At 44.5% G+C, this 15,133-nt stretch overlaps 1 protein-coding gene across 1 annotated transcript in view; it reads right to left on the reverse strand.

The window, feature by feature from the left end:
• Window positions 1–14,468, reverse strand: part of LOC107109188 (protein amnionless-like) — a gene marked incomplete at its 5' end in the record, with an annotated part of 21,977 nt that extends 7,509 nt beyond the window's left edge. Inside the window, 3 exons of the mRNA XM_015409756.1 lie at window positions 2,422–2,602; window positions 13,088–13,274; window positions 14,386–14,468. Of these exons, the coding sequence (XP_015265242.1) occupies window positions 2,422–2,602; window positions 13,088–13,274; window positions 14,386–14,468 (451 nt within the window). The remainder of the gene's footprint in view (window positions 1–2,421; window positions 2,603–13,087; window positions 13,275–14,385) is intronic.
• Between the last annotated feature and the right edge of the window lie 665 nt (window positions 14,469–15,133).

The following is a 15,133-nucleotide window of genomic DNA, read 5'->3' on the forward strand; positions in this document are numbered from 1 at the left end:
AAGGAAGGAAGGAAGGAAGGAAGGAAGGAAGGAAGGAAGGAAGGAAGGAAGGAAAGAAAGAAGAAAGAAAGAAAGAAAGAAAGAAAGAAAGAAAGAAAGAAAGAAAGAAAGAAAGAAAGAAAGAAAGAAAGAAAGAAAGAAAGAAAGTAAGAAAGAAAAGGATGAGGACAAGCTAGAAGGTAAAGCAGCAGGTACCGAGAAATGTCTGCTTGTGAGAAGACAATACTCAGCTAGATGGTTCTCATCATACCTCATGAAAACATGAAGCTGCCTTCTACTGAATCAGACCCTTGGTCCTCAAGGTCAGTACTGTCTTCTCAGGCAGCAGCTCTCCAGGGTCTCAGGCAGGGGTCTTTCACATCACCTACCTCCTGGTCCTTTTTAACTGGGGAGGCCGGGGATTGAACCTGGGACCATCTGCATGCCAAGGAGAGGCTCTACCACTGAGCCATGGCCCCTCCGCTGAACTGATTTGGCATAAGGCAAAATATATTCACAAATCTGGCTTGTGTGGAGAACTTCAGGGTCGGTGGTTGCAGAGTGATGCAATCCCCACAACTGGTAGTGCCACACTGCCCGGTTTCTGTGTTAGCATGCACACTGCGTCCCCCCAGATCAAAAAGAGCTGGGGGGGCACGGCAGGGGGGACTCCTGGCATCATGACACGCAGAAACACCGCAGGAGAGCATTGATGCGACAATTATCACCACATGGAAATGGTGCTGTTGAGTTTTAATCAAAACAAATCCTAGCTTCGGGGGGGGGGGATTCAGAATGAGGTTAAGTTTCTGGCTTCTGCACAACCTATTCTTCCCACTGACTCAAAAGGTTTTCTGTCAGGTTCCTTTCCCCCAACAGATTAGCTGGGCTGGTTGCCACCCTGAAGGAAGGGCCTGGAGACCTCCCGGAAATACAACTCCAGCCTACAGAGATCAGTTCCCCTGGAGAAAATGGCTGCTTTGGAAGACGGGCTCTATGACGTCATACCCTGTTGCGGTTTCTCCCCTCCCCAAGCCATGGCCTCTCAAGGCTCCCCCCACCCCCAATCCCTAAAAATGTCCCAATCTGCAGTTGACAACCCTAGTTTGGGCAATCCTAAAGGCAGTCCCTTCCCCCGCCCCAGAAACCCTGAAGTCACAAATTAGCAGAAAGGCCGAGATGGGCAGAGCCCCAGGAGGGAGAATGGACAGACCGCCTAAAAGGAAACGGGATGCCCAGTAAAGGCAAATCTCTTCTCTAGGTCTCCGGGTCACGGCTACTATCCGAGAGGATGGCTTGGCTGCCTTAAATGCTGCTAATTCCTGGGCTGCTCCAAAGACCCCCCTCCCCCATCTCCATCCTTGAGACCCCTCTGAGGCAATTAGTCAAGGCTAAAAGCAGAAGGATGCTCACAGTGCCATCCTAAGCAAAGCTACCCCCTTCTAAGTTCACGGAAGCCTCCCCTCCCTTCCCAGATTCTCATATGGAAGGTTTTAAGACTGACAGCTCCTCCCCGCAGGGACCTGTCTTCTAGTACTCTGTACGATGCCATCCACATCCGTGGGACTGTATGAATCAATAAATATCATCGTCATCAGCTTGAAGAGGGAACTGGATAAACACGTGGAGCAGGGGTCCATCAGTGGCTATTAGCCACAAGGTATAGATAGGAACGCTCAGGCTGGGGCAAGGGATGCTCTGTATTCTTGGTGCTTGGGGGGAGGGCAACAGTGGGAGGGCTTCTAATGTCCTGGCCCCACTGCTGGACCTCCTGATGGCACCGGATATTTTTGGCCACTGTGTGACAGAGTGTTGGACTGGATGGGCCCCTGGCCTGATCCAACATTGGCTTCTATTATGTTATCTTATGTTCTTAAGAGGAATGACATTCTGCAAGGACTTAAACAGTCTCGACTCGAACACTGAGACAGTAAAGTAAAGGTAAAGGTTCCCTTGCTCGAAAGCCAGTCAAATCCGACTCCAGGGTTGCGGTGCTCATCTCCATTTCAAAGCCGAAGAGCCAGCGCTGTCCGAAGACGTTTCCGTGGTCATGTGGCCGGCATGACTAAACACCAAGGCACACAGAATGCTGTTACCTTCCCACCGAAGTGGTCCCTATTTATCTACTTGCAATTTCTTGCTTTCGAACTGCTAGGTTGGCAGGAGCTGGAACTAGAGATGGGAGCTCACTCCATCATGCAGCACCCGGGTCTCGAACTGCTGAACTAATGACCTTCCGCAGCCTGCAGTTCAGCATCTTAACCACTTGAGCCACCCCAGCTCCTGAGACAATCCAGAGTGGCAGGCCAATGCGGAAAGGTCCAGCGTCAATCCATCTCATCTTGGGTCTTCCTCTTTTCCTGCTGCCTTCAGCTCTTCCTAGCAATAAGTCAGCTGTGACTTCAGGCCACTTTTCCCACCGCCACCGATCATCCCGCTTACCTCACTACCCCTTTCTTGTAGAGGAGCAGGGCGGTTCCCAAAAGCAGGAGGAGGAGGAGGAGGAACGAGCCAATAACCAGCCCAGCCGTCGTACCACTGCTAGGGGGCCCCGCTCCTTGAGCGCTCCAGTTATCGCCCGTGGCGGCTTGCAAGGAGCCTCTCACAATGCCGAAGGAGTCGCCTGCGGAAGTGGTCAAAAGATTACTCAGCTACTCAGTTTGTTTGCTGGGAGTCAATAAATCTCAGGGCGCGCACGACCGTCTCTGTCACTCCTCTCCTCCTCCCACTGCTTTGCTCTTCCCCGGGGTAATTGCTGTTGCCGGAGAGTGGCAATTATCCCCGAGGAGAAGAGCAGCCGCTGACCTTCCCCTGCCTGTTCCCACATTCAGCACAGCCATTTCAGCACTCTTCCCATGAAGCAGAAAGAACACTGTGGGGACTGCCCTGTATTTACCCGTTCATTCGTTCGTTCGTTCACTTTCTACCTTGCCAGATGCTTTTCAAAACAGTATAAGGACAGCTGATGACAAGGGAGGGGAATAAACCCTAAAAACCAATCAATACAATAATGACACTTACAAATCCATAATAGCAGCAAGTTCAAATACATTCTCGGTTCCGGGATAAAACCTGCCTTCCGCCAAACGCTTACTGGGGGAACGCACTCTTTTTTTTTTTGGTAAACAAATTTTTTATTTTCTCAGGAATACAACATATAAAACTTTTCATTCTATCAATTGTCTACCCCATTCCCAGTTCCTCCCCTCCCTCCAATGGCTTCCCACAATGCTTCCACCCCTGCTCCAAATTACTTCATATCATCAACAATATCAGTTTCTCATCATTACAATCTAAAGATAACATCATTTGACTTAATATTGATCTAAACATATTAAGTTTTGTTTCACATCCCAGTTCTTTTCCAGATAAATTTTAAAATCATTCCATTCTCCAAAAAACTCATCGTCTTCTTTGTTATTCAGTTTTTTTGTAATCTTATCCATTTGTGCCATGAACAGAACTTTTTGTATCCATTCTTCAACCTCTGGTACCTTTTCTGTCTTCCAAAACTGAGCATAAATCATTCTCGCTGTCACTATCAGGTACCAGAGTAAAGTCTTTTTAGTCGTATTGACTTCTTCCATTTTAAGTCCCAAAAGCAGAATTTCCGGTGCTTTTTTAAAAGAACATTTCAATATTTTTTGCATTTCATTGTGGACTTTTGTCCAAAAGTCTACAGCTTTCTCACAAGTCCACCACATATGATAAAATGAGCCCTCATGCCTCTTACATTTCCAGCATTTGTTTGACATATTTTGATTCATATTTGCAATTTTCTTAGGTGTCATGTACCACCTATACATCATCTTATAACAATTTTCTTTAACATTAGTACATGTCGAGATCTTAATAGAATTTTTCCACAAATATTCCCAGGTTTCCATAGCCACTTCCTTATTCATATTAATAGCCCATTTTAACATTTGTTCTTTAACAGTTTCATCTTCAGTATACCATTTTAACAACACCTTATACATTTTAGAAATATTTTTTCCTCCTCCACTCTCCCAAACCTTTTCAATTTCATTTTTTTCCTCTCTAAAACCATAGTTTTTTTTGTCAGATCTAAAAAGATCATAAATCTGCATATATTTCAACCACTCATATTCATATTCAATTTCATTCTGCTTTTTCATTACCCACTCTGTTCCCTCTTTTTTAATTAAATCTCTATATGGCAACCAGTCTCTACCTCGCTGTCTTGAGTAAGATATCAACACTTCTACTGGTACAATCCACAATGGTCTTAAGTCACTCTGGTACTTCTTATATCTTGTCCATACCATATACAAAGCTTTTCTCACCAAGTGAAGTTTAAAAAAACTGTCCATTTTTATCTTGTCATACCATAAATATGCATGCCAGCCAAATCTACAATCATGCCCTTCCAACCCCAACAATCTGTCATTTTCAAGCTTCACCCATTGATCCATCCATGTTAGACAAACCGCTTCATAATATAGTCTAAGATTTGGCATTTGTAGACCTCCTCTTTCTTTGGCATCACAAAGTATTTTCATTTTGATCCTTGGTTTCTTGCCTGCCCAAACAAATTTTGACAACTCTTGTTGCCACTTGGCCAACAAATCCGTTTTATGCAGAATTGGTATTGTTTGGAACAGGAACATCAAACGTGGTAGGACATTCATTTTTATAACTGATATTCTTCCCATCAGTGATAAGTTCATTTTATCCCATTTCTTAAAATCTTGAGTCAGCTTAGTCCATAATTTCTCATAATTATTCTTATATAGGTCTATATTTTTTGCCGTTAATTCAATTCCAAGGTATTTTGTTTTTTTAACTACTTCACATTGTACCAGTTCTTGTAGTTCCACTTGTTTTTGTTTGATCATGTTTTTACATATAAGTTTTGTTTTATTCTTATTTACGTAAAAGCCGGCCAATTCTCCAAACTCCTTTATTTTTTGAAAAAGCAATGTCAATTTTTCTGTTGGGTTTTCCACCATAAACATTACATCGTCTGCAAATGCTCGATATTTGTATTGGTGTCCTTTATGTGTCAAGCCCTTTATTTCTTGATCGTACTGTATTTTTTGTAAAAGTATTTCCAATACCCAGATAAATAATAACGGTGATAACGGACAACCTTGCCTTGTTCCTTTCTGTACTTTGAAGTTATCTGTCAGTTCTTTATTCACATTTATTTTAGCTCTTTGTTCAGAATAGATAGCTTCAATACAATTTCTAAAATGTTGTCCCGCTTCAATCTTTTCCATCATCTGGTGCATAAAATTCCAATTAAGATTGTCAAAAGCTTTTTCTGCATCAACAAACAGAAAAGCTACTTCTTTTTCTGGGTGCTTTTCATAATATTCAATTGCGTCCATTACTATTCTTACATTGTCTCTAATCTGCCTTTTGGGTAAAAAGCCCGCTTGATCTTCAGAAATTACCGTTTGTAAATAGTTTTTCACCCTTTCTGCAATAATTTTTGCAAAGATTTTATAATCGTTGTTCAAAAGAGATATTGGCCTGTAGTTCTTTACATTTGTTGAATCTTGTCCTTCCTTTGGAATCAAAGAAATAATTGCTTCTTTCCATGAGTCCGGCACCTTTTTGTTTTCTCTTATTTCGTTGGTTAAAGCTTCCAGGACCGGGGAAATTTCTTCTTTCATCTTTTTGTAGAATTTCGCTGTAAATCCGTCCGGCCCAGGCGCCTTCCCCAACTTTGTCTCTTCTATTGCCTTCATCACTTCTTCTTTTTGAATTGGACCATTTAATAAATCTTTGTATTCCTTACTTATTTTTGGTAGTGGAATCTCCTTTAAATATGTTTTAATCTTCTCAAGATCAACTCTAGTTGTTTGGAATAGTTTAGCATAATACTTGAAGAAACATCTCTTTATTCCATTAGGATCAACGAACTCTTTTCCATCTTCTATTATTTTGGTTATCATTCTTCTCTCTCTTCTAGCCTTAAGTTGCCAAGCTAAGTATTTTCCCGGTTTGTTCGCCCCTTCAAAAGATTTCTGTTGTAACTTCTTTAAATTCCAATACATTTCCTGATTCCAAGTCTCATTCAGTTGTTCCTTCAGCAACTTTAATTCTTTAATAATTTGCTTTTTTCCAGGCTTCTTTTTTAATTCCTTTTCTTTCTGAGCAATTTTTTCTAACACTTCTGTTTGTTTTTGAAGTTTTTCCTTTTTTTGCTTCACGTTTTGCGAGATGAGAATTCCTCTCATCACCGCTTTATAAGCATCCCATACAATCTGTATCGGTGTTTCTTTATTTAAATTTTGTTGAAAGAATTGTTTCGTTTCTTCCTTTAACATCTCAATTACCGTTTTCTTATCCAACAAGTCTTCATTAATCCTCCACAGAAAGGGTTTTTTCCTTTCTGTGGAACTCCATACCACCGGATTGTGATCTGAATTACATCTTGGCAAAATTTCAGTCTTATGTGTTTTCATTGATAATTCTTCAGACATCCAAATCATATCAATTCTGGAAAAAGAGCAATGTCTATTGGAATAAAAAGTAAAGTCTTTCTGCATCGGGTTCCATTTCCTCCAAACATCTTCTAATTTTTCTTGCTTAACTAATTCAAAAAAATTCTTTGGCAATTTTCCGCTGAATTCGTTGTCCTTTTGTGGTTTTCTGTCTAGACGATCTATTGTCCCATTAAAGTCTCCCGGAGAGTGGCAATTATCCCCGAGGAGAAGAGCAGCCGCTGACCTTCCCCTGCCTGTTCCCACATTCAGCACAGCCATTTCAGCACTCTTCCCATGAAGCAGAAAGAACACTGTGGGGACTGCCCTGTATTTACCCGTTCATTCGTTCGTTCGTTCACTTTCTACCTTGCCAGATGCTTTTCAAAACAGTATAAGGACAGCTGATGACAAGGGAGGGGAATAAACCCTAAAAACCAATCAATACAATAATGACACTTACAAATCCATAATAGCAGCAAGTTCAAATACATTCTCGGTTCCGGGATAAAACCTGCCTTCCGCTTACTGGGGAAACGCACTCTTAACTGAGGAGATCTCCTGAACCTCTCTAGCACTGCTTTTGTGAGGCGGCCGGAAAACCCAGGGCCTGCTTTAAAGTGCCAACTCACATTGGCTTTCCTACCTTACAAGGTTAGTGTAAAGATTGCTGAGATAACGGGTGCCAAGTCCCCAGGGGGGGAAAAAAGGTTTCTTCTTGGCCTTCCCTCCGCTCACTCAGGCCCAAACCAGCCATCTTATGCAAGCAAAACAAGGGATGTACCTGTCTCCTATGCGCCCCCAGGTTGGCCAGGCCCCCTAGAACGTTCTCCTCCTATTCCCCCCTCTTGATGTGTGGCGTCTTGGATCCTCAAAATGCCACACCGTTTACGTTTGTTCTCGGTACCCACATCGCCAGCTGCTTTCTCCAGCGTTCTCTGAGAGCATTTCGGTGAGGCTTGCTGCTTGACCCAGTGAGACCAGAGCAGCCAAATTAGTCCAAGCTGTGCTTAAATGAAAAGTCAGGAAGGGCAGATCTGAAAAGTGATGTCTGATGCATCTTTACAGGGGAACAATGTACACTTCGAAACAGTACCAAAATGCTTTCTGTACTGCTCCCAGCACATCTGGCTTTGCACTGGAACACCCAACCAGGCACATGGAAACACTCTTATGCACGCCTGGCCATTGTTCTTGTATCTTTCTGTCCGATCATGAAAGAGGCATACGAGTTCCGAGCACACCAAGCTATGCAAGGCCATACGAATGAACCATTGGATATTGTGACCCTGCGTGCAAGAGGATCTGAGGGGGAAAGGGTGAAAAGAATTCTCTCACTGGCAGGGGTCATTTCCTGCAGGAGCGCACAGGAGCGGAGCTCCGGCAGTAAAAAGCCCAGGGGGTGGGCACATGCAACAAGCCCCACCCTCTTCTCCCAGCAGCCCCAGGCCACAAGGAGCAAAAAGCCTCCTTCCTTCCTTCCTTCCTTCCTTCCTTCCTTCCTTCCTTCCTTCCTTCCTTCCTTCCTTCCTTCCTTCCTCCTCAAGTTGTGAGGATTCCCAGATAGCAAAATAGCACATGCAATTTAGGCCTTAGACTGGTCCTAGCCCATTTCATTTTTTGCCTATTCCATCTAATAAATTATGGTGGATCCATCTTCCCAGCATGTATGTGTGTGGCTATTACCCTAGTCCTGATATTAGCTCTGTAACAGCCAGGGGTCATTTCCTGCAGGAGCGCACAGGAGCGGAGCTCCGGCAGTAAAGAGCCCAGGGGGCAGGCACATGCAACAAGCCCCACCCCCTGCTCCCAGCAGCCCTGTCAGGGCAAGAAGCAGCCAGATAAGTTGCAGAGCTCCCCACGAGCTAGCAATCCAAAACAGTCCAGTCACACCTTTAAGGCCAAGGTTTATTCAGGTACAAGCTCTCCCTCCTCTGCTAGGGCAGATCTGCGTGTTCCCCCCACCTCCAGCTAGCAATCCAAAACAGTCCAGTGGAGCCTGAGTGGTGGATGTTGCCTTCTGACACACTTCCGGTGATGTCAGGGGGTGTGGCATATGCAAATAAGTTATGCTGAGTTATGCTAATGAGCCCCTGCACCTCTTTTTCTACGAAATGACCTCTGCTCACTGGGGTACACTTGGCAGTTGGCCCCACCCTCTAATTGGTTAGATGTCGAGCCTCGTTGGCTGCTGCTTGACTTCTGTGTTTCCTCTTATACAGGACCTCTCTTCTTCCGTCTCTTACCTGGGCTTGGAGCTGTAGCAAGTTAACCTTTGTGAAGTTAAAATCTGTTCACAGTAAGTTAAATGTGCCTACGTGAATATGTCATGTAAGATGTGCTTCTATTTTTGTAAGTAAAATTTCTTTCTCTTGCTACCATCGGAGTCGGGTCATCTTTGTAATTTGTTTGAACAGCGTTTCCCCCTTAATGGGGAAACATGAAGGATCGGAGATACTGCAGAAAGCTTCTCTGCTTCCAAGGCAAATGATTTATTTATTTTTAACATTTAACCCAATATGGATACCTGCACATTTCAGCAAGGTAGGCCAGGGCTGCCAAGTCTCTGGTCAGGGCAGGCAATCCCCTGCCCCTCTCTGTTCCCCTTGTGTGCCAGATGCAGCGTCATATCACTTTTGATTTAAAAAATGGAAGTTGAATAGGGCAGCTCTAGGGACCACCAGAAACTCTAGGGTAAAATCACAGTGTTGCCAGAAATTCCTAGAGCTATCTTTGTAACTTCCATTACTTTACCAAATTTTAAAAAAAACGTGACACAGAATAGCTCTAGGGATCGCCAGACACTTTGTGGCAAAACCATAGAGTTTCTGGAAATTTCTAGAGCAATCTTTTTATTTTTATTTTTGCCAGAAGCGATGTGATGTCACAGCCAGCTCTGCCTCCCCTGCCATAACCCTGCCCTCAGCCTTCCCACTATATAAGGTTGCCAGTCCCCCCCCCCCCCCCGCCCCCACCCGGGGAGGGGAAGGAAGGTTGGCCAGCCAGATCCAGTTTGGGAAACTCCTGAAGGTTTGGGGGTGGAGCCTGGGGAGGACAGGGGGTACAATGCCCTACAGCCCACCCCCCAAAGCATCTCTTTTCTCCAGGGGAACTGATCTCAGTAGTCTGGAGATGAGCTGTAATTCTGGGGGGGGGGTCCCCAGGTCCCACCTGGAGGTTGGCATCCCTACTTCTAAGGTAAGACTGGCTTTTTGAGTCATTCTCATTGGAGGAACAGTGGCTGGGGGGGCACAAGAGGGGGGTCTTCTCATTACAGGCAGTGCGGTGTGGTCGTTAGAACACCAGGCTAGGATTGGGGAGACGCCGGTTCGAATCCCTGCTCTGCCATGGAAGCTTGATGGGTTGACTTCAGGCCAGTCACTGGTCGAATCTGCATTTGTCTTTCCCACCAGTGTCCCAGCCTTCTGACTCCGTCTTCAAAAAAAACTGTCTACATTTGCTTTCGTTTTCACACTTCAACTGTGCGAGTATACTTTCGTATGTCTGCATATGTTTATCACCCTCTCGTGGCGGCTCCATTGTAATCGCGCCTCCGCACTGCTTTAAATAAATCTTCTCCAAACAACATTCAAAGGAGCATAGAGAAAGGTGGCGTCACAGAAGCACGAAACTAATTTCAAAAATGCAAATGCAGATTCGACCACTGTCTCACACAGGACTGTAGTTCAAAGGATAGAATGGAGGAAAGGAGAACGGTTTACGCTGCTTTGATTTCCTTGCATAACAAGGGCAGGTAGAGAAAGAGGTACTTTTCTCCCTTTCTCACAATGCAAGAACTCGTGGGCACTCCATGAAATTGCTGAGCGGTCGGGTTAGAACGGATAGAAGGAAGTACTTCTTCACCCAAAGGGGCTCTGGGGCAAGTGATGCTCTGTCTTCTTGGTGCTTGGGGGGGTCAACAGTGGGAGGGCTTGTAATATCCTGGCCCCACTGGTGGACCTCCTGATGGCACCTGGTATTTCTGGCCACTGTGAGACAGAGTGTTGGACTGGATGGGCCTTTGGCCTGATCCAACATTGGCGTCTCTGGTCACACCAGCAGCTGCATCTGGAGGAGAGGGGACTCAAATCCAGTTCTTAACCGCTACGCCAAACCAACCCAGATTAGGGTTTAAGAACTGATGAGATCAGGCTATACCGCCCCACGTTCCGGGATAAGAATTTAGTAAATAAATAAACAAACTTGGTGGTGACCAGCATTTGGAACTCCTTGCCCTGGGACATTAAATTGTCCCTCTCTTGGTTAGCCTTCTGTTGCCAGGCCCTGGCGCTCCTGTTTCAGAGCAACTTTTCCTTGGGTAGCAAGAAATATCTCAGGGCTTTGAGTTTTATTTTTGACACATCTGTCTGCTGTTCTGGTTTTGACTTGTTATTGCAATGTACACACCGCTGGGCCAGTGGGGAATTGTGGTTTGTGGGGGTGGGAAGAAGATGACAATTTGGAAAACTCTTCCAGGATATTATACGCTCTCAGGGGGTTGAGAAACCTGATTTCCCATCCCTCCGCTCCCCCTTTAACTCAGTGGCTTGCAACACACAATACTGCTGAAGCATATTCTGTCCTCATCAACACTTTTCCATCCATAAAAACAATCCCTTCCCCTAATTTACAAAGTCAGACTTTTCTACATACCTGGGGGAACCTTCCGAGTATGTAGAAGCCCTAAGGGCAATCTGGTTTTAGACGCCATCTGGAATGGTTTTTTATTTGTTTTACTGTTTTTAACTTATTTGAATCTATCGACGACGGTAACTTTTGAATGTCGTACACTGCCCTGAGCCCTAAGTATGGGGGGGGGGTATGTTTAGAAATCAGATAGATTAGATAGATAGATAGATAGATAGATAGATAGATAGATAGATAGATAGACAGACAGACAGACAGACAGACAGACAGACAGACAGACAGACAGACAGACAGATAGACAGATAGATAGATAGATAGACAGATAGACAGATAGACAGATAGATGATAGATAGATAGATAGATAGATAGATAGATAGATAGATAGATAGATAGATAGATAGATAGATAGATGATCTTATCTGCGGGTGCCCTGGTTTTCCTGGTTTTGTGATTGGCACATTGTGAAGACCCTGGATCCTCTTATTAGTCAACATAGAATGTTTCCAGCAAGAGTTGATAAGTAGTATTGTAAGTGACAGTTTTGAGTGTAATGGTTTTTAATGATTCTTTAGACTATATTTATAATTGAATATGTACTCTTTTCCTTTCAGCGATAAGAATTGGGATTGCTACACGCTCAGATAAGTTATATATTGTGAAACGAATGTTCACATTGCGCAGTATTCGTTAGCGTGTGAGCGATGACAAAAGGATATTCCTTACAGAACTACAGAAATGCTTCAGTAAATGTTTTTGCAACTTATCTTTATTGACTCTTCGTTATTTTTATCATGGATGTTGTTGTTGGAGTTCCACCTCTTCCCGTGATCTCTCATTTTGGCTCCCACCTGGAGGTTAGCAGCCCTAATAGATGGGGCTTAAACAGATCTGGGCCTGGTCACTGCTTGCACGGGAGATGTTCCGCACATACTACCTGAAGTCACTTGAGGAAGGCTGGAAACAGGGTTAAATCCAGCAGGCAGGATTTAAAAATTAGCAACTAAAGTGCACCCCTGTGGTTCTAGAGGGTTAGCATGAGACCCATTGATAGGGTTACCAGCTTCCAGCATTTCTGCACTTTGACTCGAGATGAGCAGCAATTTTGTGCAAGGAAACAATATGTTGGTGAATTTTTTTCCCTTTGGAGCAGAAGACTTAGAGTTCCATCTTTGTGAAGAAGCCTTTGGCGAAACGTGGCTTGTTATCAGCTAGTTTACTCATAAAGAGGAATATTGGAGGAACCTACATTAATTCATCCACCAGGCTCCAGTGGATCCTTGAACTCCTGTGGGATCAGCGTTTCCTCTAAGCTGAGTTAGTGTGAGGTAGCTCACGGTCATTTAGCCTCTGGCTCACACATTTTTGTCTTCGCTCAGGAAGGATGGCTCCAGAGCAAACTGATTTATGTAGTAGCCCCAATCGCTCGCTCACGGCTTTAATGCCGGTAGCTCACAAAGTAGAATTTTTTTGCTTACGAGACTTACACAATTTACAGGGAATATTGTGTGGGACTATTAAAACCGTCATGCTGTTTTCTGGTGTATGAGTTGATACAGTTTAAATATATCTGTGTCCTGTGGTGTGTAAAACATGCCTTATTTCATTATATTTGTACTACCTTGGACTATGTCCTCTTCATTATATCCTTATTCCATTTCGATACAACTGTCTAAGACTTGTGGTTGTTTATTGTTGAGCACAGATGGTTGCCTTTGTTTTGCATACTTCTCCTGTGCTGCTGTTTGGTTTCGTTTCTAACTTCCAGGTGCCACCCGGAGATCTCCTGCTATTATGACTGCTCTCCGGGTGATAAGGACCAGTTCCCCAGAAGAAAATGGCTGCTTCGGAGGGTGGATTACACCCTGCTGAGGTCCCTCCCCTCCCTCCCTGCCCTCTCCAGGATCCATCCCCAAAATATCCAGGCATTTCCCAACCCAGAGCTGGCAATCCTTCCCGTGGTGAACTGGCAAAGATTTGCAACAGCAGGGGAGTAGAAAGAGAGTTACCATGTTCTGCTATATCATTCATGAGGTCCTCAGCCAGCTCTTTAGCATGAGTGCCACTCTGGGGCCCGGTCCTGTTATCCATGAGCACAATCTGGATGAGGGACGCAGAGCTGCGTGGTAAGAGTCCCAGGAAAGTGCGAGGTCCGGGCACCTTTGATATCGCCATCTGAACACCTGCATTCTTGGGCTTTCAAAACACAGAAAACCACACATAAAAGGCACTCAGTATGAGACGGCAGAGATTACACCAGACCTGTCTTCTTTGTTCGTGGCAGGCCTAGAAGATCTTGGATGGAAGATTTCCTGAGCTCCCTGAAGCATTTAACCACAAGCGGCAGGAACTCATACTGGGATTTTTGCAAGAAAAGCATGTTTTTATCACTAGGCTATATTCCCTTCTCAATTTGTATACAATGAAGAATAACGGATGCTAAAATAAGTTTCAAATATAAATCTTAATGCGCTAACAGAAGACCTTATAATCCCATCATTGCTGTTTGGGGTTTGCTGAGAAAGTATGTCCAAAAGGGGTTAAAGATAATTTATCAAGGAAATCATCAGGTGGAAAAGAGTCTGTTTTCCACCCAAACAGAGCAATCCTGCCCCATCACACAAGTGATGTATTGCAGGTCACCTGACTTCAGAGCTTCAAAGTGTGCACACAACAGTTGGCCACTGTTTTAGACAAGTGGGCACATGCACATTTTAAGTGGCTCATGTACATAACGAAAGAATCTGGGGGTTGGCCAAGAGGTATGTGGACCTCCTGATGGCACCTGGTATTTTTGGCTACTGTCTGACAGAGTATTAGACTGGATGGGCCATTGGCCCGATCCAACATTGCTTTCTCTTATGTTCTTATGTGTGTGGGTGATGGCACATGCACTAGCCAATTGGTGCTGTCTACAAGTAGCCTTTCCACGTTAAAACATTCTCAAAAGTAGGGTGGTGGTGTTTTTTCCAAAGCTCTCAGTGGGAGAGAAAAGAATACCTTTGTAGTTAATGCAGGGAGGGTACTGCCAAGTCACATACCCTCCACTGCTCTACAATTATTACCTCTGACTTAATGCTACTGAAAGGGACTGGGCAGTTTCCAGAAACTCTAGCTTGGTAGTCTAATGACCCACTGTGGTCGCATAACTAGAAATCTCTTCCAAGTTAGAAAAAAATCTACATTCCATTGCGAGTTCTAAGCAAAAGCGACCACTGCATTTTGGTTCTTTCCCACAAAGGAATTAGTTCAGATTGGTCGAGAGGTTCTTCCTTGGGTAACCACTTCAGAAATAGGACTAGCGTACCAGGCTCAGAAAAGCATGGAGTATCCTGTCCCGATACAGCTCAATGTCAAAACCAGTGGAATATTCCAGGGAAATGATGGCTCCTGCAGTTGAAACAGAGAAAGAGAAGAAAAAATATGAGAGCCGGTATGGTGCAGTGGCTAGAGTGCTGGACTAGGATCTGGGGAAAGAGGGTTTGAATCCTCATTCTGCCATGGAAGTCTGCTGGGTGACCTTGGGCTGGTCGCTCTCTCTCAGCCTAAACTACCTCAAAGATGATAAAATGGAGAGGAGAATGACATAAGCCACTTTGAATTCCCACTGGGGAGAAAGGAGGGCTATAGATGAGGTAAATAAACAGCCTGGGGTGATTCATCTAGCAATTGCAAAGAAGCCACCCCTACAACCTTCTCCCCATCTCAATGAACTGATACAGCACTAGATGCTTGGATAACGTTTTGTATGTCATGACAGACCACAAGAACAGGAATGACATGAAGACGTGGACAGGGTTGCCAGCTCAGGCTGGGAAATTCCTGGAGGTTTGGGACAGAGCCTGGAAGGGGGGGGTGTTTGGGGAGGGGCGGGACCTGAGAGCCTCGCCTTCTCTGCCATGATTTTGCTGAAGGACCTCAGTAGGGTATAATACCATAAAGTCCACCGTCCAAGGGAAATTATCTCTGTAGCCCGGAGACCGGCTGTAATTCCGGGAGATCCCCAATGTAGCCTTATACTGAATTAGACCATTGGCCCATAAAGGTTTCTGATT

This window comes from Gekko japonicus, unplaced genomic scaffold, assembly GCF_001447785.1.
Source record: "Gekko japonicus isolate JY-2015 unplaced genomic scaffold, Gekko_japonicus_V1.1 scaffold6698, whole genome shotgun sequence".
Classification (NCBI taxonomy): Eukaryota; Metazoa; Chordata; class Lepidosauria; order Squamata; family Gekkonidae; genus Gekko; species Gekko japonicus.